Source organism: Lampetra planeri, chromosome 3 (assembly GCF_965212315.1).
Source record: "Lampetra planeri chromosome 3, kcLamPlan1.2.h2, whole genome shotgun sequence".
Classification (NCBI taxonomy): Eukaryota; Metazoa; Chordata; class Hyperoartia; order Petromyzontiformes; family Petromyzontidae; genus Lampetra; species Lampetra planeri.
Genome location: NC_136109.1, coordinates 5,812,198 through 5,838,765, shown reverse-complemented (window position 1 = coordinate 5,838,765; position 26,568 = coordinate 5,812,198). Strand labels below are relative to the sequence as shown.

The 26,568-nt window shown below is 46.4% G+C and overlaps 2 protein-coding genes across 5 annotated transcripts in view; both read left to right on the top strand.

The window, feature by feature from the left end:
• LOC144736816 (uncharacterized) overlaps nucleotides 1-26,568 on the top strand; it is a 674,279-nt gene that overhangs the window by 396,319 nt on the left and 251,392 nt on the right. The window lies entirely within an intron of this gene.
• LOC144736783 (uncharacterized) overlaps nucleotides 1-26,568 on the top strand; it is a 65,795-nt gene that overhangs the window by 6,591 nt on the left and 32,636 nt on the right. For all 3 annotated transcript variants that reach the window (XM_078619403.1, XM_078619421.1, XM_078619413.1), the window contains exons 5-14: nucleotides 279-396; nucleotides 2,402-2,577; nucleotides 5,919-6,006; nucleotides 16,531-16,657; nucleotides 18,546-18,596; nucleotides 20,195-20,236; nucleotides 20,693-20,723; nucleotides 22,077-22,143; nucleotides 24,916-25,031; nucleotides 25,628-25,738. In XM_078619403.1, the coding sequence (XP_078475529.1) occupies nucleotides 279-396; nucleotides 2,402-2,577; nucleotides 5,919-6,006; nucleotides 16,531-16,657; nucleotides 18,546-18,596; nucleotides 20,195-20,236; nucleotides 20,693-20,723; nucleotides 22,077-22,143; nucleotides 24,916-25,031; nucleotides 25,628-25,738 (927 nt within the window). The remainder of the gene's footprint in view (nucleotides 1-278; nucleotides 397-2,401; nucleotides 2,578-5,918; nucleotides 6,007-16,530; nucleotides 16,658-18,545; nucleotides 18,597-20,194; nucleotides 20,237-20,692; nucleotides 20,724-22,076; nucleotides 22,144-24,915; nucleotides 25,032-25,627; nucleotides 25,739-26,568) is intronic.

Below are 26,568 nucleotides of genomic sequence, written 5' to 3'. Positions count from 1 at the left end.
CTTTACCGAAAGAACCAAAAAATAATTATCCTTTTATTTGTTTGCTCGACCTACATGTTTCCTGCTTAGCGATTTTCATTCAATCGGTTCTATCTGAAGAGATTCTAAAGTTAAGTATAGTGACTTCAATTAGCCATTTATTTTGTACTTTTACAAATTTTTTGTAATATTAAAAAATTATGTTTCGTCCCCTATAGCCCAGCCACCACTGTGTCATACTACTTTACATGTATTCAAGTAGCCAAACTGGCTCAATACCATATTTTGTCTATTTATAGATTCTCGAGACAAGAATGAGATGGACAAAGCCTTCGGAGAATTCCAAGAGAAGACGTGTGTCCGCTTTGTTGCAAGAAAACAGGAGCTGGATTACATTAACTTCCAGGCACTGGGCAGGTGAGCACCGATCATTGTTCACACTTCATAATGGAGCTGGCTTCACAGTTCATAGGGCCTATGTGTTAGCCTTGTCAGAACACCCAGCCAACAAACGCGAAACGCTTTCTTTAGATATCACCTAAGAGCTCCACTGAAACTGTGCTTCATGTACTCGAGTCTCCATTTCAAAGCTCTCCGATTTTCTCGACTGCACTCCCAACACAAAATGTTAAGGCCTCAACGAAGACTCCATCTCCGCGTTCTTCTTAAATCGTGAACCTAAGTGTGCCAGCAGCCTTTACGGGCTTCTCCTCGACTCAGGTTTCCTTCTTACCTCACATTCATCAGCTCTCTAAGACCTCATATCTGTGCAACAACTCCCATGTATGTCGTCAGTGGTTTTCCTTAAGTGGTAAAGTGGTAAACATAAGTGGGTAAACTAGGTTATGATACACAAATGAGTGAATAAACGTAACTTGCCTTTGTTTACCATCCACTGCACTACTGTCTCAACAATGTCTCATGTACGTGACTTGGCCCTTTTTTATTGGATTAACAAACTTAAAACTGTGCCTTGACCCAGAAGAACATGATCTAGGTTTTACTAATATTGTAAATAAATAAATTTACCTTAACATTGGTTTGTCTATTCTTAATTTTTTGCATCTGTCTCTCAGTGCTGATCACGTATGATAGCACATAAAAACTGAAGTGTCCTTTTGTTGAATATATATGCTTGAAGGTGATCTCTGCTGTGATACAAAAGTTGAGTCAATTTATTTTACTTGGTTCAAAAATGGCAAAGCAAATTATTTTTCCCTTTTAAAACTAAGATCTTGTTTATCAGACTTTATCAAATGTTTTTGATCTTCATTGACCCCTCGAAAATATAGATAAGTGCTATATCCCTGGTTCATTCATCACTTAGATTACTTTAATCAACAGAGAAACGAAACCTGAACCCTAGCATGAACAAATATAAATAGGTACAAGTGCTAAATTGCAATAGATAAGCTTTTTCATTAACTAAAATACATTTCCATTGAGTTAAAGTTCTAAATGCATTGATCACAGATTTAATTAAATCATCAGTACATTTAGAATTTACACCATTCTTATAGCAGATATAGTCTGCTTCCCCTACGTCGACTCAGCCTCAAATGAGTACCTGGTACGATGTGTAAACATCGCCACTGAGGAGACAGAGGTTGCTGGGTGTGCTGCTTACCCCCCACCCCCTCTTGTGCCGTGCCGGCCTTCACAAGTGCTCACCAATAGCACTTGCCCCAACATTCTGTTCAGGCTATATGGGGGATCTTTGTGTTTTTTGGGCTGATTCTGTTATGTTCAGTCTGTGCGAGTGTCTCCCCACCACGCTCTTACAGATGCGGTGTCTGAATATTCATGAGCACACCACACATAAATAAACAAGAGCATGCTCCACGTCGCATCATTTTTGTTAAAAGTTTTTTCAAACATTAAATAACCATACAAAGTACATACTAAACACAACAGATAAGACAGCTCGTAATGCAACAAAACAGAATAAGAAGTAAAAACAAACATGGAATAAAATAATCATCTGACTGCTTATGAATTGGATGATTAGTTAGTGAAAGTGGGCTTGAACTTGGCCAGTCCCGTGAGATGGCACTGCTGTAATTTAACACTCTCGGCTCTTAAGCAGGCATTGTTTCACTGTGAACTAGCTTACAGTAGTTGTGTGAACAGGGGCTGTTTTTACACGCACTAATAACATTGTAACTGGTATTGCCCAAATATTCCATTGCTGAAAAATAATGTGCCAGTTGTTCAATTGAGGTGAATACACACAGCAACATTGCCTCCTGCTGTTAAAATTTGGCAGGACCTTCCTGATCTGAGTATTGATACTCAACGAGGTTTTCCTTGGTAAACAAGTTTAACAATAACAATTGCTGCAGTGTAATGAATATCTGCATGTTTGGGATGGCCACGTGTGCCAGAATGTTTGATTGACTCATCCCGGGTGCTGTGTGAGCAGGAGCTGGTCCTTCTTGGGCAAGAAGGGAGGGGCTCAGTCCGTGTCCCTGCAGCCCGGGATGGTGGACAGGGGCACGGTTCTGCACGAGTTGATGCACGCGCTCGGCTTCCACCACGAGCACTGCCGCAGCGACCGCGATGACCACGTCCACATCCATGAGGACAACATCAAGGAGAGTGCGTTGTTTATCTTTAACATGGTTATAAGGAACAGTATTTTATTTCATGAACTGATGTTTATATGTTTACGTAGATGCACCACATTTGAGGATTCATTTACATGGGTTAAGTTACATACATTTTATAAGGACCAAGAAAGGTCAGTTGAGCAGTGAACTCGGTAGCCTGCAGGTAGGCATTTAGTGATTGTGCGAGGGGTTATTTAAACTTCGCATCACTGACTGGCTCTCTCATAAACTGCAGTAGACATAGTGGTATGCATGGCACGCAAGGGAATCCGCGTGTTTACTCACATAAGCGTAATTTTGTTGACATCACCCATGGTGTTGATGCACTTTCACCGTCTGTGATTGATGGCACTAACCTGACAGGGTAAGACTACTGTGGCATTTCCAGTGCCGATCAGTGATGGCCACTTGCACTGCACTACTTCATCACATCGGAATTATGTCCCACAAACGGAGTCGTCTGTAAAAAGAGAAAGGAATTGCAAGCTTCATGGTCTGTGCTGCAAGTCCGATGCAGTTTTGTCATTCCCGACTGCCTGACTGCTGCAGGTGCTGCATGAGTACCGAGTAGTATTGTGCCACAGCAGAGCTTTTGTCACATCACTTACTGCGTAATCCAGACTATACTGTGGGGAGCTTTGAGTGTTATATTCCTCATTACGTAGATTTCTGAGTACTACCCCAAAAGCATGAATAATAACTTCAATCCCTGGCCTACTGATGGTATCATAGGCCTTGACCAGGTCAATAAAGTAGTGATTATAGGTCCAGTTCAAATTCCCTACACCTCTGATGTAGCAGACAGACATAGAATATGGTGTTTGTGCAGGGCTGCTCTGTTATGAAACCACATTGGGGCTCCGTAAGCCTCTCCTCGGCGTGCCTGGCAAGGCAATGTTGCATAATCCTTGCCAGGACCTCTCCCGGCACACTGAGGAGATAGATGCCCCCATACTTGTTAAAATCAGTGCGCTATTTTTTCTTTAAAAAGTGGACCACCAGGGCATCCTATGATATCGAACCCATCCTATGGTCTAGACAGTGGTAATTATATAATATCCGTTAGCCTGCACAAAATTGCCACCCTCCCTCAGCAGTTCACTTAGGAGGTCATCTCTGCCTGTCACTTTTCCGTGTCTCAGGATCTGGATCACTTTTCATAGTTCAACAGATGGCACATCAGCCAGCCACTCACAGGGGGTGGATACTTCCTCCAATATTTGAGGCACAGTACCCCCAGGAGGGTCAACCCCATCTTACCCCATGATGCTATCTGGGCTGATGGGTTTCCCATCCCCGAAGACCTCACAGATATACTCAGCAAACCTACAGACATGTTCTTGGGGGTCAGAGATCGTATAACCATTATTTCCCTAAAGGACTATAATATGTGTGATGCTTGAAGTTGGTTTCTGGATGCAATTAAACAGTGATTTGTGATCGCAAGCTGCTGAGTCAGTTTCCATCTCCTCAGCGACCTGCAACCATCAATTATCCTTTCAGTGCCACACGGCTTTCTGAATCTCCAAGCGAAGGCTGTGGTAAGCGTCCTCATTCTCAGATATGGGATGTTGTAGATGGTAAGAGTGGGGCTGCTGCTTTCCCTTTGCGAGCTGGAACACCGCCTCCATCGGCCAAGGTGTTTGAGGAGGGCTGGACTGCTGATCTAATTGAGCCATAGCAGCTGCATCAGCCAGCACTGAACCTTACCCATTTCCCTCTGCATGAAGGGGAGGGGGGGACGATATCAATCCCAACTGAAAGTGATGATTTTGAATGGCGTCCTATGTTCATGCCCAGCGCAATAGTGAAATAATCGCATGCGTATTTTACAGATGACAAGTAGATGGTCAGTTGGCAGATCCGCTCCATGATAGGTGCTGTTAAGGATATGGGCCTGAATTTGCTATTACATAACGATATATAGTCCAGCAGATAGGTGATTTTATCAATACCGGAACAGCGTGTTTGTAATTACGAGTACATGAGCTGCACAGAAGTATAGCAGCCTCCTACCATTGTTATTCAACTGATCTGGGCCATCTGCCAAAGTATTATTGTCATGACTCACCACAAGAAAATTATTCTCCTGATGGGCCACTTTAGCCAACACATTGGATTGGAAGTCATCGAAAGCATGTGACTCGACAGTCTTTCCTACATCTCTCCACGAATATTCATCTGCAGTGAGGACATAAGCCACCAACCACCATTCGTCATCTCTCGTTTTTATTTTACCATGTAAAGCCCACTGAGCAAAACAAATGTTTTTTTCAGAAAGCGACCTGGCTACGAATGATAGCCCAACGAAGTGGCTTATGTGGAAATTTATAGCAGCCAAATACTCTAAACACATGTTTTTAAATGCGGCGCTAAAACTGGAGGATCTGGAGAAAAATCCAGGTTACCACAGGGAAAACATGCAAACTCCAAATATACAGGCATCAGGGTCGGGATCGAACCCACAACCATCCTCTATACCAGGCAAGATAGTTAACATCTCGCCACTGTGGCACCTCTTGTGCTCCTCACGGCTATGCTCCCGCACTTCGTTTATTATTCTGTCCTGCCTCAAATGGTGGACTTCTATCTGGAGCCTGTACTGGTTCACTGGACCTCCTGTATTCCACAGAGGTGTCAACAGATGATTAATATTTTTTGTGGAGGAACCCCAGTTGGTGGGTGGGGTGGGGAATTCAGTCTCCTGGCTCTGCATATGAGGTTTGGCGAGGATATGTCATATTTGCCCGTCCCCTGTAGGCCTCCGGCACATGCTTAGGCTGGTGTTTTGTATTTCTTTCATTTCGTAATAAGTTAATAGATGGAGGGCCTTCCACCCCCTCACACCTATCCAGCACCCCCGCGTTCAGCACTGTTGTGGATATAAGCATGACATGAGGGTAAACAGCTGACTAGCATCAGCCTTTCGGCCTTTCCCCAAATGGCATTGCTCAAAACACATCAGTGTTTCCATGTGACAACATCGAGGAAGTGTGGGTTGTTTTGCTAAACCCAGCATCCGTGTCTATGTGAACTCCTGGTTGGAGGGATGGCATGTTATGCAAGTGGCTAGGGATTTTGTCAACTTGGAATTGCTCTAGATTCCCCTTTCCAAACATCTATGCTATGATTGGCTAGGCACATGGTGTATGTGTGTGTCACATCCATCCCACTGGATGGCAGAATTCTCAGTCACAATCATGAATTACCTGCCAGGTATGTAAATCTGGGCCAATATGGTATTCATGATGTCCTTAGAATTATATGCCTAATACCTATCCTCAAATGTCCAGCTCTAGTAATGCCACTAAATACATTTTTATTTTTCAGATGATCTGTGCCAATTTAAACGTCTTGAATTAATTGAGCGTGACTACGGACTGCCTTATGACTACATCTCCATTACACACAACAGCAGGTAAGCGTTGACATAAGCAGCCACTACAAGATTGGCGTGTCATATTCAGTTGGCCAGAAACCAAGAGAAAGGCTCTTGAGACACTTTATCCTATAATGCATGTGTAGTGGTGGTACGCGCTGGGGTAGGGATCGTGTGCCAGCGCGTAGTGATTGGCTAAAGTGTGTTGGTGATGTGCGCTGACGTGGAAGGATCAGAGGCAGCGCAGGGTCGGGGGTTATGAGGCAGTGATTGGTTGAGTATCAGTGGCGCGCGCTGACAGCGAAGGGATCCTGGGGAAAGCGCGCGGGGATTGGTCAACTAAGAGGGATGCTCACGTCGAGGTCCGCATACGCTCCGTCTCCCGTGAGCGGGGGCTATATAAGGTGGTGCGCATAGGCACACGGGGAGCGAGTGACCAGCGAAGACTGAAGACGGAGGAGGAAGAGGAAGAGCCCTGCGGTACCTAGTCCCGCTGTCCCTGTAGGGACCGGGCTCTGTGTGACCCAGAGGCGGAACCCTGGGACCCGGGGCCGAACGTCCGTGTGAGGACCGGTCCTCGGGACTCAGAGGTTGTAGCCCACGCCCAAGCTGGGGTGGGCTGGTAGGCTCCACGGACATTACGGGGCGGAGTGCAGTGAGAGCATACAGTGCGAGCAGGCAGTGGGAGCATGCAGTGTGAGCGTGCAGTGTGAGCCTGCAGCGTGAGCTATAGTGACCACACGTGTCAAGTGAAGAGTGTGTAGTCAGAAGAGTAGTGACCACACGTGTCAAGTGAAGAGTGTGTAGTTAGAAGAATAGTGACCACACGTGTCAAGTAAAGTGTGTGTAGCCAGAGGAATAGAGACCACACGTTGTATCGTGACAAGTCAAGTTTTAATAAAAAGTGTGCTACCCGTCAAGTGGTTTCCTGCCGTCTTTCCAATACTTCAACTGGCGTCAGAAGTGAAACAGTCTTCCAAGCATGGATACAAGGAAGACCCGTCGGACTCACGGGATTGACCGCGAGGATAACCTTGACGACTCGGGCCAGCTGGCATCGGGGGGAGAGGACGAAGAAATGCCGACGCTGCAGGATCCGCCGAAGGCGCCGGGCGAGCGACCGGGGACCGATGCTGTACTCCGTGAGGCACACTCCCATCTGGCGGAGCTGCTGCTCGCCGCCGCGTCCATCCTGGCGGAGATCAGCACGTCGGGAGGTGCGGGAATGTCAGCGGACGTTCAACAGGGTCGCCCCGCAGATTCCCGCCAAAATGACTGGGCGATTCCCGCCATTTCAACTGAGCGGACATCTTTTGGCGGGAACGGCGAGCACCACGTGGCGGCGGTTCTCCAAGCGCGCACACTTACGTCATCTACGCGCGCTGCGGACCGCCATCAGACAACCGCCATTGGGGCCGCCATCTCGCACACCGACGGAGCGGCGGAGAGAAACTACGAGGCAGACGACAGCTTCATCTTTCAACAGCGCCTTCCCACATTGTCGGCCTTCAAGGCGGAAGGCGGGGACTGGGGCGCGTTCCAGCGCAGGTTTCTGGCGCATCAGGAGATGTCCGCCTGGTCCGACGCTACGGCGCTGCGGGCACTGCCTGCCATGTTGGACGACAACGCGCTCGCGGCTTTCATGTCTGCACAGAGGTCGGACCGCTCCACGCTTAAGAGTGCGCTGGGTGTTATGGCCAAGGTCTACGGACCTCCCTCGGCGTGTCGCCATCACTTTTACGCCCGGCGGAAGGCGGACACGGAAACCGCGCTCGCCTACCGCACGGCGTTGTTGGCTCTCGCCGACCTCGTATGGACGAGGAGGGCCAGGACGCCATGGTCTTGGAGCAACTGCTCAAGTTGGCACAGGACCTGGGGGTCCCCATCAACACGGCCGATGAGATTGATATTTCTTCTTTGCGGGTCGCAACAAGTATACAAGCGCACGAGGTCCTTCAACGTAAACAGGGGGTCGTCTGCAATGCTGCCGTGGCCTCAGCTCCGGGCCCGGTGGTCACCGAGCCCCAAGTCGTCAGCCCACGAGAGGAGGCGTTCACCGCGGGACGACCGGGGGACTGGAGATCGGGTGGTCGTTCGCCTCTGCGAACGGCCCGCAAGCTGGAGCAACCGAGATCTCCGACGACCCTCATCACGTGCTACAACTGCGGCCTCCGGGGCCACGTGGCGTCCGGTTGCCGCGCTCCACGTCAGCGCACCATGGGACCTCGGCTGGACGACGACCAAGGCCCCAAGTCATCCCTGCTAACCCCGGCAAGTCGCGGCGCTTCACATGCTCTGCCCACACGCACGACACACATGGCCCGTCGCGTTGCGGCGGAGGAGAGCCGGTTAGGGATCGGGGATTCGGTTCGGCGAGGGGGGTTCGTGCGGGACCGAGGGGACATTGAATGGTCGGAGTTAGGGCACAGGATGGTGGCTGCGTCGGCGGGATCATCGGTCGTTACGGGATTCATTGACGGGGTCGAGGTCAGGGTGTTAGTGGACACGGGGGTGTCGGCGACTATTATATCGGACCTCATTTACAACATTCTTCCCGTCCAATGTCGACCTCTGCTCCCGGTGGACGTGCCATTTTACGCGGCTAATGGGGGCTCGTTGGGCATTGTCGGTCAGATTAGGGCGTCCATTTGCATTGGAGATATCAAATTATCGGGACCCGTTTTCGTTTCTTCTTCATTGGCGGTTCCTTGTCTGTTGGGCACAGATTTTTTGGCTAAAATGCCCATTAAAATTCTCATTGATCAGCGTTGCATTGAACTACCATCGGGTCGCCGTATTTCATTTTTGACGAACCCTACCGACATTCGGACGGCGTGCGCTACGATACAAGCGCTGGCGACACAGACCGTGCACGTGCCCCCGGGTTCACAGATGTTAATTCCCCTCCGGTTGAGGAAACCATGGGTGGGGGAGACCTCGGAACAGAGCATGCTTTTGGGTCCTTCAAATAGGGCTGTCGGAGGTCTCGATTTGTCGGTGGCTCACATCTTGGTTCGGGCTGACAAGGACCCGTTCGTGATGGTTTTAAACGCTGGGTCGCGGCCTGCCGTTATTCAGCAGGGCACTGTGCTAGCTCACGCGACACGGGTCCCTGCGGAAGAGCGGCTGGTTGCGCATGTTGATCCGAACCCGACGCCGAAAAATCCAGTGAGGGAGGACCTTGAATGGGTCGAGTCGCTGTGCGCGGACTCTGACGATTTATCACCCGTACAGTTGGGTGCACTGCGTGCGTTGTTGATGGAATTTTCTGATGTGTTCAGTAAGCATAAATATGACATTGGGTGTACGGACCTGTTGCGACACCATATCGAGACAGGCGATGCGGCACCGGTCAGGCTAAATCCCTTCCGGCTGAGTCCTGCTGAGAAGGAACACGTTCAGTCGGCCGTTAACGATATGCTGGAAGCCGACATTATTTCGCCTTCTTCCAGTCCTTGGGGAGCACCTATTGTGCTGGTTAAAAAGCAAGATGGCTCCTTGCGATTTTGCGTAGATTTCCGTCGCCTGAATAAAATCTCTGTTGCTGATGCGTATCCGCTCCCCAGAATGGACGAGTCCCTCGATGCATTGTCTGGTGCGCGATATTTTTCTATTCTTGATTTATTATCGGGATTCTGGCAGCTGCCACTCGACGACGAGTCTAAACCTAAGACAGCATTTCGGACTCCAGGGGGCCTGTTTCAGTTTAACCGGTTACCCATGGGACTTCACTCCGCTCCCGCGACGTTTCAGCGCCTAATAGGACTGGTTTTGTCGGGCCTGCAATGGGATACTTGCTTGATTTACCTGGACGATGTCATTGTTTTCAGTAAAACGTTTGAGGAACACCTCCAGCGATTGAGAGGGGTGTTCTTGCGCATGCGATCGGCTAATTTAAAGTTTAAACCGGCCAAATGCCACCTTCTTCGTAAGTCGTGAGATACTTGGGCCACATTGTCGATTCTTCGGGGATCTCTACCGATCCCGCGAAGACGGACTGTGTCAGTTCATGGCCAACGCCCACGTCGGTTTCGGACGTGCGCAGTTTCATCGGTTTTGCTTCTTACTACCGCCGATTCGTTGAGCATTTCGCCACCATTGCAAAACCCTTGCACGCTCTAACGGCGAAAGGAGTTAAGTTCCGATGGGGGCCGGAGGAGGAGGCCGCATTCTGCTCCCTCCGGGACGCCTTGGTGGGTGCCCCGCCCTTGCGTTATCCTGACTTTGCAAGTCCCTTCTTGCTGGACACTGATGCTAGCAACACGGGCATAGGGGGGGTGCTCTCACAGGTCGTTGGGGGAGTCGAAAGGGTGGTCGCTTATGGTAGCAGGGTCTTGTCGCCGGCGGAGCAGCGCTACTGTGTCACCCGTCGCGAGTTGCTTGCTATCGTTTTTTTTGTACAACAATTTAGACCGTATCTTTATGGTCGTCACTTTACGGTCCGGACGGACCACGCGGCGCTTCAGTATTCATTAAAGGTCGCCCAACCCTCGGGCCAATTGTCACGGTGGTTGGAAGTCCTCCAGGACTATCAGTTCACGACCACATACCGTAAGGGGTTGCGCCACACTAACGCCGATGCCCTGTCGCGATTGTCGCCGTGTCACAAATGTGCGTGCTTAATGGGTTCGGCACGCTGTAAACCGCCAGCTGCTGAGAGTATGGGGGCGTTGGCTGCGACCGCGGAGGCACCGATCGGGGATGTTCCCACTACCGCAGAGGGAGAGGACTCGCTGCTCTCACTGTTACTGAGTGAGTGGGGCCGTCTCCAAATGGCTGACGGCTCCCTGCTAGCGTTGCGCCACAGGGTGGGGGGTCCCGAGGAGGGCCGGGAGCGAACTGGCTTCTGGGTACTTAAGCAGGGCCTGTTAATGAGATGGGACAACTCGTGGTGCCTTCCGCTGTGCGGGGGAAGGTTGTCCTGGCCGCACATGAACGCCTCTTGCATTTGGGAGTAAACAAAACGCTTGCTCTGCTTCAGCGTGACTATTATTGGCCGGGGATGGGGAGTGATGTGGTGAATATTCTAAAGGGGTGTGTTGACTGCGCCAGACGGAAACCGCCGCCCGTGGCATCAAATCCACCGCTGCAATCTATTCAGGTCTCGCGCACTAACGAGCTCGTTGCGCTCGATATTTTGGGGCCTTTACCAGTCACGCCTAGGGGTAATAAGTACCTGTTGGTTGGTGTCGAATACCTTACCCGGTGGCCTATGGCGTGGCCACTCGCCAACCAGTCGGCGGCGGCTGTGACGGACGCCTTTGTCCAGGGCTACGTCCTGGACAAGGGGGCTCCCGAACGGTTGCTGACCGACCAGGGGAAAATTTTTTCTAGTAAATTGCTGCAAGAGGTGTGCGACCTATTGGGTACTAAGAAGGTGCGTACCTCCCCGTACCACCCGCAGACAGACGGGATGGTGGAGCGACTCCACAGGACTTTGACTTCTATGCTGTGCCAGCAGGTGTGTGAGGCACATGTTGATTGGGACCTGCAGGTCCCGGGTGTCCTCGCCGCGTATAGGATGGCCCCACATGCAGCAACGGGATTTTCCCCATTCTATCTGATGTATGGTCGGGAAGCCGACCCGCCCATGGAAACGCAGCTGGGACTGTCCGCACCGCGAACAAATTCTAAATTGGCAGAACATATTAAATTTAACATTCATAAGCTGACCGAGGCACGGGAGGCCGCACGGCTTAATTCGCGGGCTCGCCAAATTGCCAACGAGCGGTTGCGTGCACGGAAGGTGACCGTGCACGACTGGAAACCGGGCGATAAGGCCTGGCTGCACTGCCCTCAGGCACCCTTGGCTACGTCGCCTAAATTGTTAAAGCCGTGGCGGGGACCCGTGGAGGTCGTGCGGGTTGCATGCCCCCAGTGTGTTCAAATAAAATGGGGAAAACGACGTTGGTACATCCACCCCTCCCAACTGAAACCGTTCTCGCCTCCATATGGCCTCCCTTTGTGTCGTGAGGGCCGGGCATGTGACGTGACCGACGACCCGAGGGGGGAAATGTCTCTGCCTGATCCTCACATGTCTCCGCCTGATCCGCTCCCAGGTGTCTCGGAACTGACGGCTGCCGACCACCGCCGGCCGGATCCTCGCGGCACGGCCGGTCCTTCCAGGCTTGATCCGCGCCGTCCAGGGCTGCCGGAGCCACCGGACGGTCGTCAGCGTCCCGTCCCATACGATGGACCGGCCAGGCGGACTCGCGCTAGGTCGCGTTACTTTTCGTGACCAACCAAATGAGGAGGGGGTCAATAGCCGCAGAGACACTGGACACCTTCTTTTTCTGGAATTTGCTTTTATTGTGTTGTTCGTCGGGCTGTACATAGCTTGTTGTCTAGGTGTTGTGTGTTGTTGTTGACTTTTATTGCGTTGCTTGTCAAATTGTACATAGGTTGTTGTTGTTGTTGTTGCATTACGGGGCACACTGGGGGGGTGGGGGTTTGTTGTGTTGACGTTGTGTTGTGTTGTTGTTTAGCAGCCGGGCCGGCTGCGAGCTATGTGGGAGGGGGTGATGTAGTGGTGGTACGCGCTGGGGTAGGGATCGTGTGCCAGCGCGTAGTGATTGGCTAAAGTGTGTTGGTGACGTGCGCTGACGTGGAAGGATCAGAGGCAGCGCAGGGTCGGGGGTTATGAGGCAGTGATTGGTTGAGTATCAGTGGTGCGCGCTGACAGCGAAGGGATCCTGGGGAAAGCGCGCGGGGATTGGTCAACTAAGAGGGATGCTCACGTCGAGGTCCGCATACGCTCCGTCTCCCGTGAGCGGGGCTATATAAGATGGTGCGCATAGGCACACGGGGAGCGAGTGACCAGCGAAGACTGAAGACGGAGGAGGAAGAGGAAGAGCCCTGCGGTACCTAGTCCCGCTGTCCCTGTAGGGACCGGGCTCTGTGTGACCCAGAGGCGGAACCCTGGGACCCGGGGCCGAACGTCCGTGTGAGGACCGGTCCTCGGGACTCAGAGGTTGTAGCCTACGCCCAAGCTGGGGTGGGCTGGTAGGCTCCACGGACGTTACGGGGCGGAGTGCAGTGAGAGCATACAGTGCGAGCAGGCAGTGGGAGCATGCAGTGAGAGCGTGCAGTGTGAGCCTGCAGCGTGAGCTATAGTGACCACACGTGTCAAGTGAAGAGTGTGTAGTCAGAAGAGTAGTGACCACACGTGTCAAGTGAAGAGTGTGTAGTTAGAAGAATAGTGACCACACGTGTCAAGTAAAGTGTGTGTAGCCAGAGGAATAGAGACCACACGTTGTATCGTGACAAGTCAAGTTTTAATAAAAAGTGTGCTACCCGTCAAGTGGTTTCCTGCCGTCTTTCCAATACTTCACATGTGAGACCTGGTAACCATGCAAGCTTTTTTTTGCTTTAAGTTCTTATGAAATGCGATCTATGACACTGCCACAGAGGGCCCACTCTTGTGAGTTATTTCACAGTGTGTGTTTGTGTCCTCTACACAAATACAACATATCTGATGTAGACTTTAAACAAGACTTGGAGCAAGCATATGATTGCCTTTAGAGAGGACTATGGGAACTTTTAGGTTGCTTTCACATTCTGGGTAAATAAAGCAGACCGCCTAAGAGCATATACTGCGAGATACAGTCCTGCATCTGGGTTGAAAGACAGACGTTAAAGTGGTTTTGAGTAAGGACCGCAGTTGGGTTGGGGTGTATTTTACCACCAGCTTTGTTTAATGTCATGATCAACTTTTGTTTTCAGTAAAACCACAACTTGTAGATGGCAGAACACGCAGGGATCACAGTGTGCTGTTTGCATCGAGGAGACTTGCAGTATGCAGGCTTTTTGTGCTCCAAGGTTTGCTCGTGAGGCCCTTGGATGTGGCATTACAGCTCTTGGCTGTTTTAGGCAATAAGGCTGAAAATTGGGATCTGAGTGTGAGCTTCCAAAAAACAAAGTGCATGGCAATGGTTAGGAATGTGTATCTTGTAACTTGATCACAGCTGTCAATAAATGAAAGAATGAATATAGATGAGGACTTGATGTATTTAGGTAGTATTTATGCATAATACAGGTAGGTGGTTGCGATGACGTTAATATTTATTATGGTAAAGCTACCAAACATCCCACTGTGGTTGAGACAGCTTTGGTTTCAGAAAGGATGTCCCGGTATCCCGAAGCGATGTTCCGGTATCCCGAAGCTTATTTGATATTAGCGATTTTGTCTCAGCGTCAATTGGTTGACCAATCAGGGATGGTTAAACAGAACAGAAGTGGATAGAAATGGATGAGGTTGGCATGTGGCTGGGGCCTATGGGCAGTGGGAAGGGCCAACAAAGAGAACAAGGAGGTTCACTGTGTGAATTGGGCTCGTGATTGGGTGGGCATAATTGTGTAAATGTTGGCGAGGATAACATGAGACAGGCTGCCAGCTCAAGCCCATTTTGAGTCTCCCAGAAACTGGTAGCCTTATGTATTGCCGAAGATTTTTGACAGACAATATAAACCACTTTGAAAGAGTAAAGCGGCCAAATTTAGTGTTAAGAGACAGGTGCTTGAGGCACCAGCAATATCCTTCTTACTGTATTGGTCATAGAGCTGTATATTAACAAAGTGACAAGAGCAAAAACTTCTGATGTTAGAACACACGTGCTTGCCTTATCTGCCACCATACAGAATATTTCCCATATTTGGTCTCCCCATGGACTTTACCACTGAAATGTAAATAAATGGAATTCTTCATTATTATTTATTGTCCTTCATCAATATTCATGCTATGCGGGTGGTACCTTTCCACCGACATCATTGTGCAACATACACTTCACATTTTCACACCATCTTCTTAAAACTTTGATAACATGTTAAACTATAACCTGTATTCATCTATTTTCTGTGCTTGTAATATACATTGATTATGTTTGATGTAATCTTGCCAGAATCCCCTATAAATGTTGATGTGAATTTCAAAGGTTAATTCTGGTTCAATAACAATTTTTATTATCATCGTTAGCCAATACTCCCACACTTGATGAAAACCTCCCCACACGTTGACCACGGCCCCCACGGTCCCCACGGCCCAAACTGCCCCCAGGGTCCCCACGGCCCCCACTGCCCCCATGGCCCTGCTATGCCACAGTCCGTCTCACTCCTGTGCCTGCACTGATCTCAACACCACATCTAATGGTGGTTGTAATGTTAGATATGTTCTTGCCTTTGGCTGCCATTCCATCACCACTAATAATATTAATAAACACTATTTATAGCGTGCACGTATTGCATAAATCAGATGCATTTCTCATAGGCATCGTCCGTTTTAGCTATGGGTCATGCCCAATCCCACTTCTTTGTGTTAATGATGTATAAGTATGATGTATTTAATGTGTGTGTGTTCTTTGATCCATGTTTTATACTTTTAATTTGATGATGTGTTTGTTTCATTTTCTTTTTTGTGTCTTCTGATCTATATTTCATGGCAGGTCATGTGTAATGATTGCAAACTTAACGATTTTTATACATTGCGAAGTTGCTTTTTATAATCTAAACTGACTCGGTCCTGCTCTTACTCAACACTCCATCATTGTGTTCCTGGTCAGCCTTCATTAATTACCATTTAGAGACTTCTGCTGTGTTGTCCAGTGTTGTGTCCCTGTATCAATTATTACATTTTGTTCATAAAACTTTACGTGACAGTTGTTTATTTATTACTTGAGCTCAAGTTTACAGCCTCTTTTGGAACACAAGATTTGCATTTGTTCCCTTAGCTATGTGATATATTTACTTTATCTCAGTGTAATTCCAGTAATGCATCTCCCCATGCTTCTGTAATGCGGGCGAAAGCGACCTTCCGGATGTGACGTCACGAGGAGGCGGAGCCAGGTGACGTGGGTGAAAGGTAGGGGGTCCTTAAGCGGGTAAACCGGAAAGAGAGAGCAGTCGGGGTGTGAATGGAAAGGTGTGGGGCCACGCGGGCGTACGAGCCGAGGGGGCACCGTCAGAAGCGGGAGCCAACCCTGGGAACAGTAGGGAGCTACTGGGAGGTGTAAAGCTGCAGATAGAGATAGGCAGTAAGGCTGTGTGTGAGGGGCAGCGGGGTGGCTGCCAGGAGTCGCAGGAGCGACGAGAAGGCGAGACAGCACGAGGCTGTCAGAGCTGCAGCAGGAACAGCCAAGGGAGCTGTGTGAGAGTACAGCAGCGGAGCTGCTGTGGGGCTGCAAGAGCGACAAGAACAGCAGCGGGGCTGCTGATGTGGATTGGAGTGACATCGGAACCAGCACAGAGAGAATAAGAGAGACAGCCGTGTGGGAACGCAGTACGGACCGAATAAAGGACACTGAGCCAGAGATCGTGGTCAAGTCTTTTATTACACTTCATTATGCAATTATCATATTTGTTTAATGTTCTTAGTCATTTTCCTAGTTGCTGATCCCAATGCCAAGTAGCTAGCAATATGCACTGCTTGATTTAAATATATAAAAGAATACATGTAGCAAAAGGCAATAAATATTAATGCAATAACAATTTTTCAATCTTAGACAATTTTTCTCATCTAATGAGTGTTATTACTGTTACTGATTTCCTCCTCTGCTTGCTTGCCGTGTAAAGGCACGCATCATCAATCGATGGAGTCAGCCCCACGATTGTGCCGGTTCAAGACAAGAAAACTCCGATCGGTCAGAGGGACTTCCTCAGCCCACTCGATGTTCTTAAAATACAGCGCATGTTCCAAGGCGTGAGTTTTCTTGGATAATTCTGTGGTTGTACTTTGCAGTAATCAAGCTTCACAACGTATTTCTTAAAAAAAAAAAGAACAGGCATATGGAAGCTAATATGCAAGGGGGTATTGTTGCTTACACTCTATACCATGAATAATTTATTGTAATTAAATACTAACATATAACATAGCCTTAGCCACTATGTGTAAAATGTGTTGCTTAATTTCACTTCCATAAACATTTATTAAACATGTGAGCTTTCGCGAATAATATTATGAATAAAAATATATTTTTGGGACAAATTGCGTCAGTAAAATGTATGCCATGAACTCTCCTCCACCCAACACAGTCAATAATGTCGTCTCGTGAAATAATGTGCCAATGTATTATTGCTTCAGCACTCACATTGTGTAAAGGCACGCAGTAATAAATTGGCATGTTTGTTCAAGGGGCAACTTTATTATTTGTAGTGTGTTCAGTAGTGGAGGGTTTACTACACACATTCTATTTGTGCCATATGACCCAAACATCTATTATGAATCACATTTATTCAATAGACGTTCTGCCTCTAAGATATGAGATATACACTGTATGGATGAATATAGGGTGTAGACTAAATATTATATGAAAATAGAGTGTAGACTACTCTAGACATTGACTGGTTTGCCTAACTCAGCTTGAACAACTAATTAATGTGTGATTCATAGTTATAGCTGTTAACATGATATGGCAAAAAGGGTGAGCATGTAGATCCTTTAACACCACATATATGATGATATTCAGGATTTCCAGGAGAGGTGATTTTTAACAAAGGTTAGTGGGACCTCGCCTGGATCATGAATTAAGGCACATTGGGCGTGCCTTGTAATGACAGCATTTAATGACATTGAGAGAGCCCTCAATGACTCTGTGGAGCGATAGAGAGTGGAACCGTGTGCATCTTATAGGAGAGAGTGGGTATGAGTGAGGGAAAGAGCACGAAATAAAAATATGTCAATGCTAGAGTGGTTTAACAAGTTGATTAGAGACTAACGTGGTCTGTTTTATTCAAGGATGCTAGGAATGATTCGCAAAGTAGGAGTCAATTGAACACTACTGAAATGTGTGTTTTTATTATTATTATATATTTCATATAATTTAAATGAAAGCTGGCCAGGCCCACATTACAGAGAAATGCAGATAACGCGTGCTTTGGTAGTTGGTGTCGGGTGGTGGAGGGTTAATGAAAGAAATGCTTTTTTATAAAACTGCCACGTTGCCTGACCCAAAAACTAGCGTGGCATTGTGTCTGAAAACCTGCGTTTTAAGTTAAAACTCGATCTGTTTGCCTGATACACATTGAACATTTTTTGTCCTAAAATGAATTTGCACAAAAACACTTAATTAACTGGAAATTGTTAATGTATTCCAAAATTACTTACTGTTAAAATAAAATTGTATTGAAGATTGGACCTCCAATATATTAAATATTAGTTATGTCATCACATATAAAGTCAAATTGATATAAAGCATGTGAATGTGAGTTTACATGTGTCTAATTGTTGAAAATTCCTAAATGAAATGGTGGAGTGGTGGCACAGTGGCTAGCGCACTGTGCTATGTAATCCGGCGACCCAAGATTGACTCTGTGACCACGGCCAATATTGGTGACGAGTAATATCTGAAAGTCCTGAGGCCTCCATCTTCACCAACCCACACTAACAAGTTTTGTTACAAGAAAAAAGGGGAAAACCCCTATTATTATATTTTGGTACTGGCAAAGGAGGTCTAATGAAGTATGGTGAGGTATGGTCAATTAACCCCCATGACTGACACGATGTGGGAAGCTGTAAGTTATCTTTATTTACATATTATTAATATGTTACGTGAATGAAAATGTAATTAATGATTTTCACTTCCTTAAAGGCCGTGGCAGCCAGCGGTAGAGATGAAGCGCTGGAGAAGGCCTTGGCCGAGGTGAGTTGGCGCTGCCTGGGGCCTGGGAGAGAGAAGCGGGGCTCCTCGTGGAAGTTAAACTGCTCTTACCTCATCACACTGTGGTTATGCTCATTATTACACGGCATCTTAACTCACCACATCACACTGTCCTATTTTCGTGAAACATTGGTCATGAAAACAGAATAGGCTTTACCCTTTCTGGCAAAAATACAGGTGTTAAGATGTTCAAACATCAAATAGACACACATTGCAAGGCAAACATTCTGCATTGTGGTAAAACATGCAAAAATTATGATTTGATAATGTTTGCATTAGATATAACTGCTCAACCCGATTTGCCAACATGATAAAGCTCTCAATTACGTGGAAAAATACTGAGCTGAAGAACATCACTTCAGCTAGACACAACTGCCAACGGAGATACTTTTACTGCTATGACATCACTTTATCGTTCATGGAACATAGTGGTGCTTGATATTGTATGCATTTTATGAATGCCTTGTGTGTGTTAATTGGTGCCTGCATAAACCATCACGTGAACTCCGGTCATCCTCGCAGCGCCTTTTTGGCGAGCTATCGAACAAATACTGTCACTGCATCGCGCACTTTCAGATGTGCTTCTGCGGCCATCTGGAACTCTCTTCCTTCTGATATAAGGACGCGACTGGAACTATGCACTTTTAAATCTAGATTTAAAACTCATTTCTTTAGAACTGCTTTTTATGTTTAATTTGTTGTCCTTCCCCCACACCTCCGATTAGCACGGTTGGCTACATACGGTACGGAAGAAGTTCATTATATATACAATCTATGTAGTGCTTTTTATTGATACTTCACTGTTTTTTGGGAGGGGGGAAGCTAATTTCTGAGTAAACTCTATGGGGAATGCTGTTATTGCTTCGGAAATTTGTAGAACATGAATGATCACTCTTTTAGAATAGAAGAATAATTGAAGCACAGTTCAATGATTGAGCTTTACATTTTCGTGTAAAATTGTGGTTACCATATCTGCAGATGTTGGTCCAATGACTGATTGTAATTCTTTGATGCTGTCCTTTTTTCATACTATTTACTTTATGTGTGACACACATTCAGCCTCTCGCAAGTTAAGATCGTAATAAATACATGTAAAAAGAAAATAGTTTAAGTTTGACCTGTTGCAAAAATGTAACAGCTACACTCAGGTTGTATAATGAAACACATTGCATATTAAGTCAAATTACAGACCTTGCCAAAGTTACCACTGCAACATTAGAAGATGTTTTATTAAAACGTTATAAGAAAAATCGAGGAATGAACATAGATGTAAAAAGTGTTGTCCATATCTAAGTTATTGCCGACATAGCCATTATCACTCCCAATGGGAATGAACGACAGGAAACAATTGAAGAAAGCCATAAGGCTACAAAGTTGTCCAACAAGTCATGAGCAATGTGCTAAACAAATGAGATATCAATGTATTCTTCTATTACAAAGGGTAATAACACTGAGTTGAAAACTTAAACTAGCATTTATTATATTGTGAGAACAGAGATGGTTTTTGCTTCAATTGAGACACCGTATTGTGAAACGAATGTAAATGTACTGAGGTAATCATGTAACTGTCTCTGTTTTAGACGGTTGATCTTATGCAGTCCATGGATGAAACTCCTTCAGAGGTGTGTGCTTTAGTTAAAACTTAACTGAGGTATATTACAATTGGTTTCGTGATAAACTATTAAAAAGCAGTTGATGTGTAGTAGGTGAACAGGTCAAGTGTGTTAACACTAAACTGTCAGACTGTTACAGCAGTAATGTGTTTGTCTTGTAAGTAGTGTACATGTCGTGGGTGATATTGAATTAGTGCTATTTTCACAGCTGATGCACTCTTCTGTATAGCAGATAATATACACAATGAAGCATACAGTGTATAAATTGAGTGACTAAGGGCAGTATAACTTCTCTGTATTCTACATCATATTGCTAATGTATAACAGTTGCATGATAACATTGGACTGAAATAATTAAACATGTTCACCAGGGGGTTTTCTGTGTGTTGCATTCAGCACGCACAGCTTCACAGTTGGATTATGTTTATGCCCGATGTTATCGATGAATCTTATTTTCCTTCTCAGCTTCTGCGGATTCTGGCAAATAACATGCGAGGTATGGATTTGATGCAGCCTCTGTGCAAATGTGCAAGGAGACTATTATTTAAATATCGCAATTAATGTTTGGTCTACAATTTTGTAGACGTCGTCTGCTTCAGAGATTAAATGTGCTGTTTATTATGGATTTTCAGGTGCTGAATTCAAATATGACAATTAAAACAAGTGATTGGCTATTGTTCCAAAGATATCAAAGTTTTAACATTTTACGTCTATGTATATTGTGTAGATCGTATAGTTTTACTAATAAATTGTAAACCTAGGCCTTTTCATGTGTTTATGGTTGCTTTACATGATAACATGTCACCTGTCCTGTTCATGTAACACTTAAAAAAACAGCAAAAGGGTTATATAAATACAATGTATTATGAAACAAAATGCTAAAAACTATTATGTATATATAAGTACATAGTTTAGTCCTTAGTGTCTATGCAGCGCTTTTTGGTTTGTCTCTTGTATTCATTAAATTGTCCATCAATAGTCTGCAAGCACCGATGGGCTCCATTTGCCCTGATAGCGTTTCTCCATTGTTGCAATGTACTGGTGAAATCGCTCGCAATGCTCGTCGCTCACTGCTCCACAGTTCGGAGGGAAAACATCTAGATGAGAGTGCAAAAAAAATTATTTAGTGACATGTGGCAATCAAGGCTTTTGTGTGCCTTGAGGAGGTTTTCCACCAACTCCCTGTAGTTGTCTGCCTTGTCATTTCCGATAAATATTGTTGCCACGAACTGGAAGGCTTTCCATGCCGTCTTTTCCTTGCCACACGGTGCACTGTCAAATGCATCATCTCGAAAAATTTCACGCATATGAGGTCCAACAAAGACACCTTCCATTATCTTAGCTTCACTTAACCATGGACATTTTCCACAGAGGTACTTGAAAGCTGCTTGTGTTTTGTCCATAGCTTTGACATCGGTCTTTATCAGACCCAGATTGCTGTGTAAGGGTGGTAACAAAATCTTCCTTGATTCAACAAGTGGTGGATGCTGAACAATTTTCCTCACAGGCTCCAATGACTGTCGGAGTGGCCAATCTATCTTGATGTAGTAGGAATCTCTCACACGACTAACCCATTGGCAGAGAAAACGGCAGTACTTTGTGTATCCAGTCTGCAGACCAAGCAAGAGAGCAACAACCTTTAAATCGCCACAAAGCTGCCACTCTCTAACAATGAACTGTGATGACAAACATCAGCCACACGCTCTGTTATATGGCGACATTTGCCCTGGTCTCCCCATCTCCACCCCCAAACCCCATGTGTCTCCTTTATGACCCCAATTATGACAACTGAGGCCGTTTCATCTGGGTTGTTCTTGTTGTCTTGCTCATATTTGTCTTGTGTTAATAGGACCAGAATTGAAAAAGAAAGTAGATGAAGTTTTGAACATTTTAAACGAAGTGAAAAATCTGCCCAGGTAAGATGGTGCTGTTAATATAGACATGTTGGTTTCTCCACGGGAAGGGGTTTCACACTGTTGTAAGGGATGTCAGGCGAAGGATTCTCACCAAAAGGAAGGGGACAGTGGGACAGTGACAGTGGAAGGGGGAGGAGCAGGCGAGGAGATATAAGAGGGAGAACTGGTGGGGAAAAGGGGGAGAACGGGCAGGAAACGGACAGAGAAGGCTGGGGAAGAGTGTGGACTGCGGGAAGCAATAAAAGACGAACCCCCTGCAACTTTGTGTCGGCTCTCCTTTACACTGTCACTAACATACACGATGCGAGTGTAACCCTATTTATGCTGTTTTGACACAGAGTCATGAGTGTGAAGTACATATTCCATAGTTGAAATGCTCTCTTTAACATGCAATAACGTTTTGTTATAAACAGACTCGCACCGCCCGTGCATTTGCAGAGGGTTACACACCTGGGGTGGGTTGGGGAGGCGTTGCATCTGCGCAACACGGACAATGTGAGATGTGGGTGACGTCATCACACACTTGCCCTCGCTCCAGCCAACCAGCAAAACCTCTTCTACCATATTTGTAGTTATGCTTAAATATTATAAACTATGTGTGGTGGGTTAAATTCAGGCGCACACTGTACTTTAGAGGCAAAAATATTTATCTAAAGACAACGGGTAACTCTTAACAGAAACAAGTTAACGACATAGGGTGGTAACCACCATTCATAACTTAGCTAACACACGGGGATACTACATTTCTGGACCGGAGACCGAGAATCGTAGATGGTGGCTTCATCACAGAGTTGACACAGCAGAACAGCACAGAACAGCCCAGCTCTCTGCCAACACCCCGCTTATAACCACTCCGGCGTGGCTGGCCCTGCCCCAGGCCACGCCCCCCTTCCGGATCCTTCGGAAAGGTCCGAACCCCAACCACGTGACTCCCCTGGGGCCCCTGGCACCCTTTTATCTGGTCACGTGTCCTGTTGGGTTCACGCAGAGTGTCACGGCCCGACACAACCCCCGTGACACCTTCAGCTTGTCTTCAGCTTGTCTTCCCTGAAACGCCCCCTTCCCTTGTTCTAGTCCCCTTTCTGGAATGTTCCCTCTGTCTCTGTATTTCCCTCAGCCAATTCCTGTCATTCCCCTCTAACGGATCCCTACTGTCGCCTCTAGGTTCCACTTTGTTTCCCGCCTATTCTCCTTTAACCCTTTTTCTCCAATCACTTTAAAAGCCTTCGTCCCGACCAACCCCTGTGGAAACCACTTTGGTCCAATCAGGGACCTTGGTTTATTTTCGAATAGCGTTTGGCTGCACATAGGCTTGGGGTTATTTTCCGGTCATTACATATACATATGTATATCACGCTTTTTTGCAAAATGTGAAAGCAGATATTTCCAAGGGCGTAAAATTCCCTCAGGGAACATCGTCGGCTGCAGTGGCGCGTCGCTATTTGTGAGCAGGCCGGAGCGGCGTCCCAGCCCGCAGAGTGTGCAGCAGAACAAGTCCCCTCCATGGTCAAGACTCACAGGCCGGGTGAAGGGAACTCACCATAGATTCGTGACGTCACGCTGTACAAACGTGACATCGTTTTACAAAGTTAAGCGAAACTGATATTGTGATAATCGTCCCATCGTGACATTTAATGTCCTTTCGTATTATGAAAAATTATGTTGTGTAAACTCTAATGGATAGCAAACGATGCAGTTTAGACTTACAATCTTCCCCAATCCAGCACACCAGAGAGTAACATCTCGTCAATCATGCCCTGTATCTCTTGTTGTAGTTCGCGTTTACTGAACTATCTTCAATATAAGTATAATCCCACGTAAATAGATCAGTGGCACACACACTTCAGCCGATATTTAACAAACAATTTCCAACGGCGCTCTCACTGATGGATTTTTATACAATACTGTCAGCCTCTATAACATACATGAGTGGAATAGCATTGGTGCAACTCTGATATTCAACCTATCAATCAACTTTCAAGGACCTCCGCCTCAGTTTGGATCACTTGTATCATCACTACTGCTGTCCCTGCAGACACTTTCTGTATCACTTCCAACACAGCAGCTATCACAGTCGCTGCCCCTGGCTAAGCAATCATTTTCACAAACTTTATTGTGCTAACTTTTCTGTACTTTCTCGAGTGCGGGAGAGCTTATCTTGCTGCTCTTGTTCGCTCCTGGTTCTCCGGCAGTCTATAGCTCTGTGCACACTCCTGTTCTGTGTTCAGTCCCATCTTGTATAGCCCCAGCGCCCAAAAAACACTTTCGATTCGCTCATTTGCATACTCCCATGCATTGCTATATCTCACCCAATTGGTTGTCCTACCTTCCAAATGGCTATGTTTCCTTTTCCCGTATTCTCACAGCTTTACCTGATTGGACACCATTTGGATCCTTGCCATTAATCAAAACTGCCAACTCGTGCGTTGCGGCACTTTGTAGCTCGTGTGCGGTAATCTTTCCCCTTTCATCTTGCATTTCATTGAACGAATGACCTCCCATGCAACACCAACACCGTGCAACTGAAAGCAGCACCTTCAGCTCCTCAACCACACCATGCTGCAACATCATCATTATTCGACCCACAAAACGAGGTCACAAAACTTGCACTATGAAAAAAACTGTTAATGGTAAAATCATCCTGAGCTGTCAATTTATTTTTTGTTTCTGTGCTCTTTTTGTTTTAAAGTGATAAAACACCAGCATACGAAAGGTAAACGTAGGATCTCTGTCTTTGATGCTCGTATTTCTAAATTACAACCTCTTTTGCAGCTGTAACTACGCCATGGTTGAGCTGGAAAGGCTGAAGAAAATTATGACTTTTGTTGATTCCACGTGGGAGGAGAAATTTGCCCTGAAAACAGCTTTTGTCAAGAATGGTGGCCCAGGTTTGTATTAAGAGTACCGTGTGTACGATATATCTATGCAGTTGCATTACACGCGTTAGACCAGCATATATCTAACATTTAAGTCACAGGGGCAGTCCCCGCCTGCCCGCCTGCTCAGTACTCTACCCACATGCTGTGTTTTTAGGCCTCTTCCCTGTTATTCCGTTTAGTGGAGTAAGAGTCTGCTGTGGTGTGCCACTTCCCTTGATGCCATCTTTCAGGAAATGTCGATACTTTGCATTGATGTAAATGAGTGTATGCATATGTATGGATGTTTGAAGATTTTGTTTCAAGCTCAATATTTACCCATGGAAACTGGTATTGCAATGAAAAACTATAAGCTTACTTAAAATGTAAAATTCTTCTCAGGACAAGACCATGCAACATACAATGTTCAACTATAATTCGGCTAAATGCATATAATTTGCATTATGTTTTCATTATCGTCAATAATCTATTGTTATATATATAAAACATATGACCACATTAAATATACCTGATAACTATCGAGAGTGTATGCAATTGGAACAAACATATAAAATGGAACACGTATTGATATTGTTCTCCTTTGATAACAAGTCTGGTACCCTGTGCAGAGCTGTTTGAGAAGATCCGGACGTCTGCCTCCCGAGAGGGCTCAGGCGTGCAGCTCCAAGAGACGACAAAGCTCATTGAGGACGTGATGAAGACGTTTACGCCAGAGCAGAGTGAGTGCTAATTATGCATAGCGTTCTCACTTTTACAAAGGGCACAGCTTACCCAGACCAGCCAGGACGAATTGCTCGAGAACTCAAACCTGTGACAACAAGCCGTCTGCGCTTGAGGCAATACGCCTCACCCTGCAGCACAAGTAAGAAACATCTGCAGGTAGTTGTAGATAAGTTTGCTCCCATGAGAGTCGACTGAGCGATAGCCACAGCACAAGCAGCTTGTAGACCTGTTATTCCAGTTGGCATCACTGCACCAAACTTAATATGCCCTGTCTTGAGGATTGTGGGTAATACAATAGTCAATTATGTATGTCTCTTTACTTGAGTGTAATATCACACTCTGTTAGACTACGTTTTTTCTGGACCATTATTTTCTAGTGGCATTTGTGTAAATAGGGAAACCCTGCACCAGTTTATGGCAGCTCCAATGAGACAAGGGGATTTGTAATTCTCCTTTTTTATCTGTGCATGGCCACGAATTTACAGATATATTGCATGTAACATAAATAGATTAATTGTATCTTCTATGTTAAACTACCTAAGCCTCTTGGTGAAATTTATGGGAAGAGAAGCATCTGTGGCAAAGTGCACTTGGGCTACTAAGCAATCCAGGAGGTGATCTCCCTGTTATAAATAAACATGAACACTGGTCACACCGACAGCTTCCATATCATTCCCCACTCGCTCCCCTGCCCCTCCTGCAAAAGAGCAGATGCAGTGGCAAGTCCTCATCTCTGTTTTGCAGTGGAGCTCTGTAGGTTTAGCGGCCGGTACATTCACAAAACTGTCATCTAGATAACCATAGACCAAAACGCAGATACGTCCTG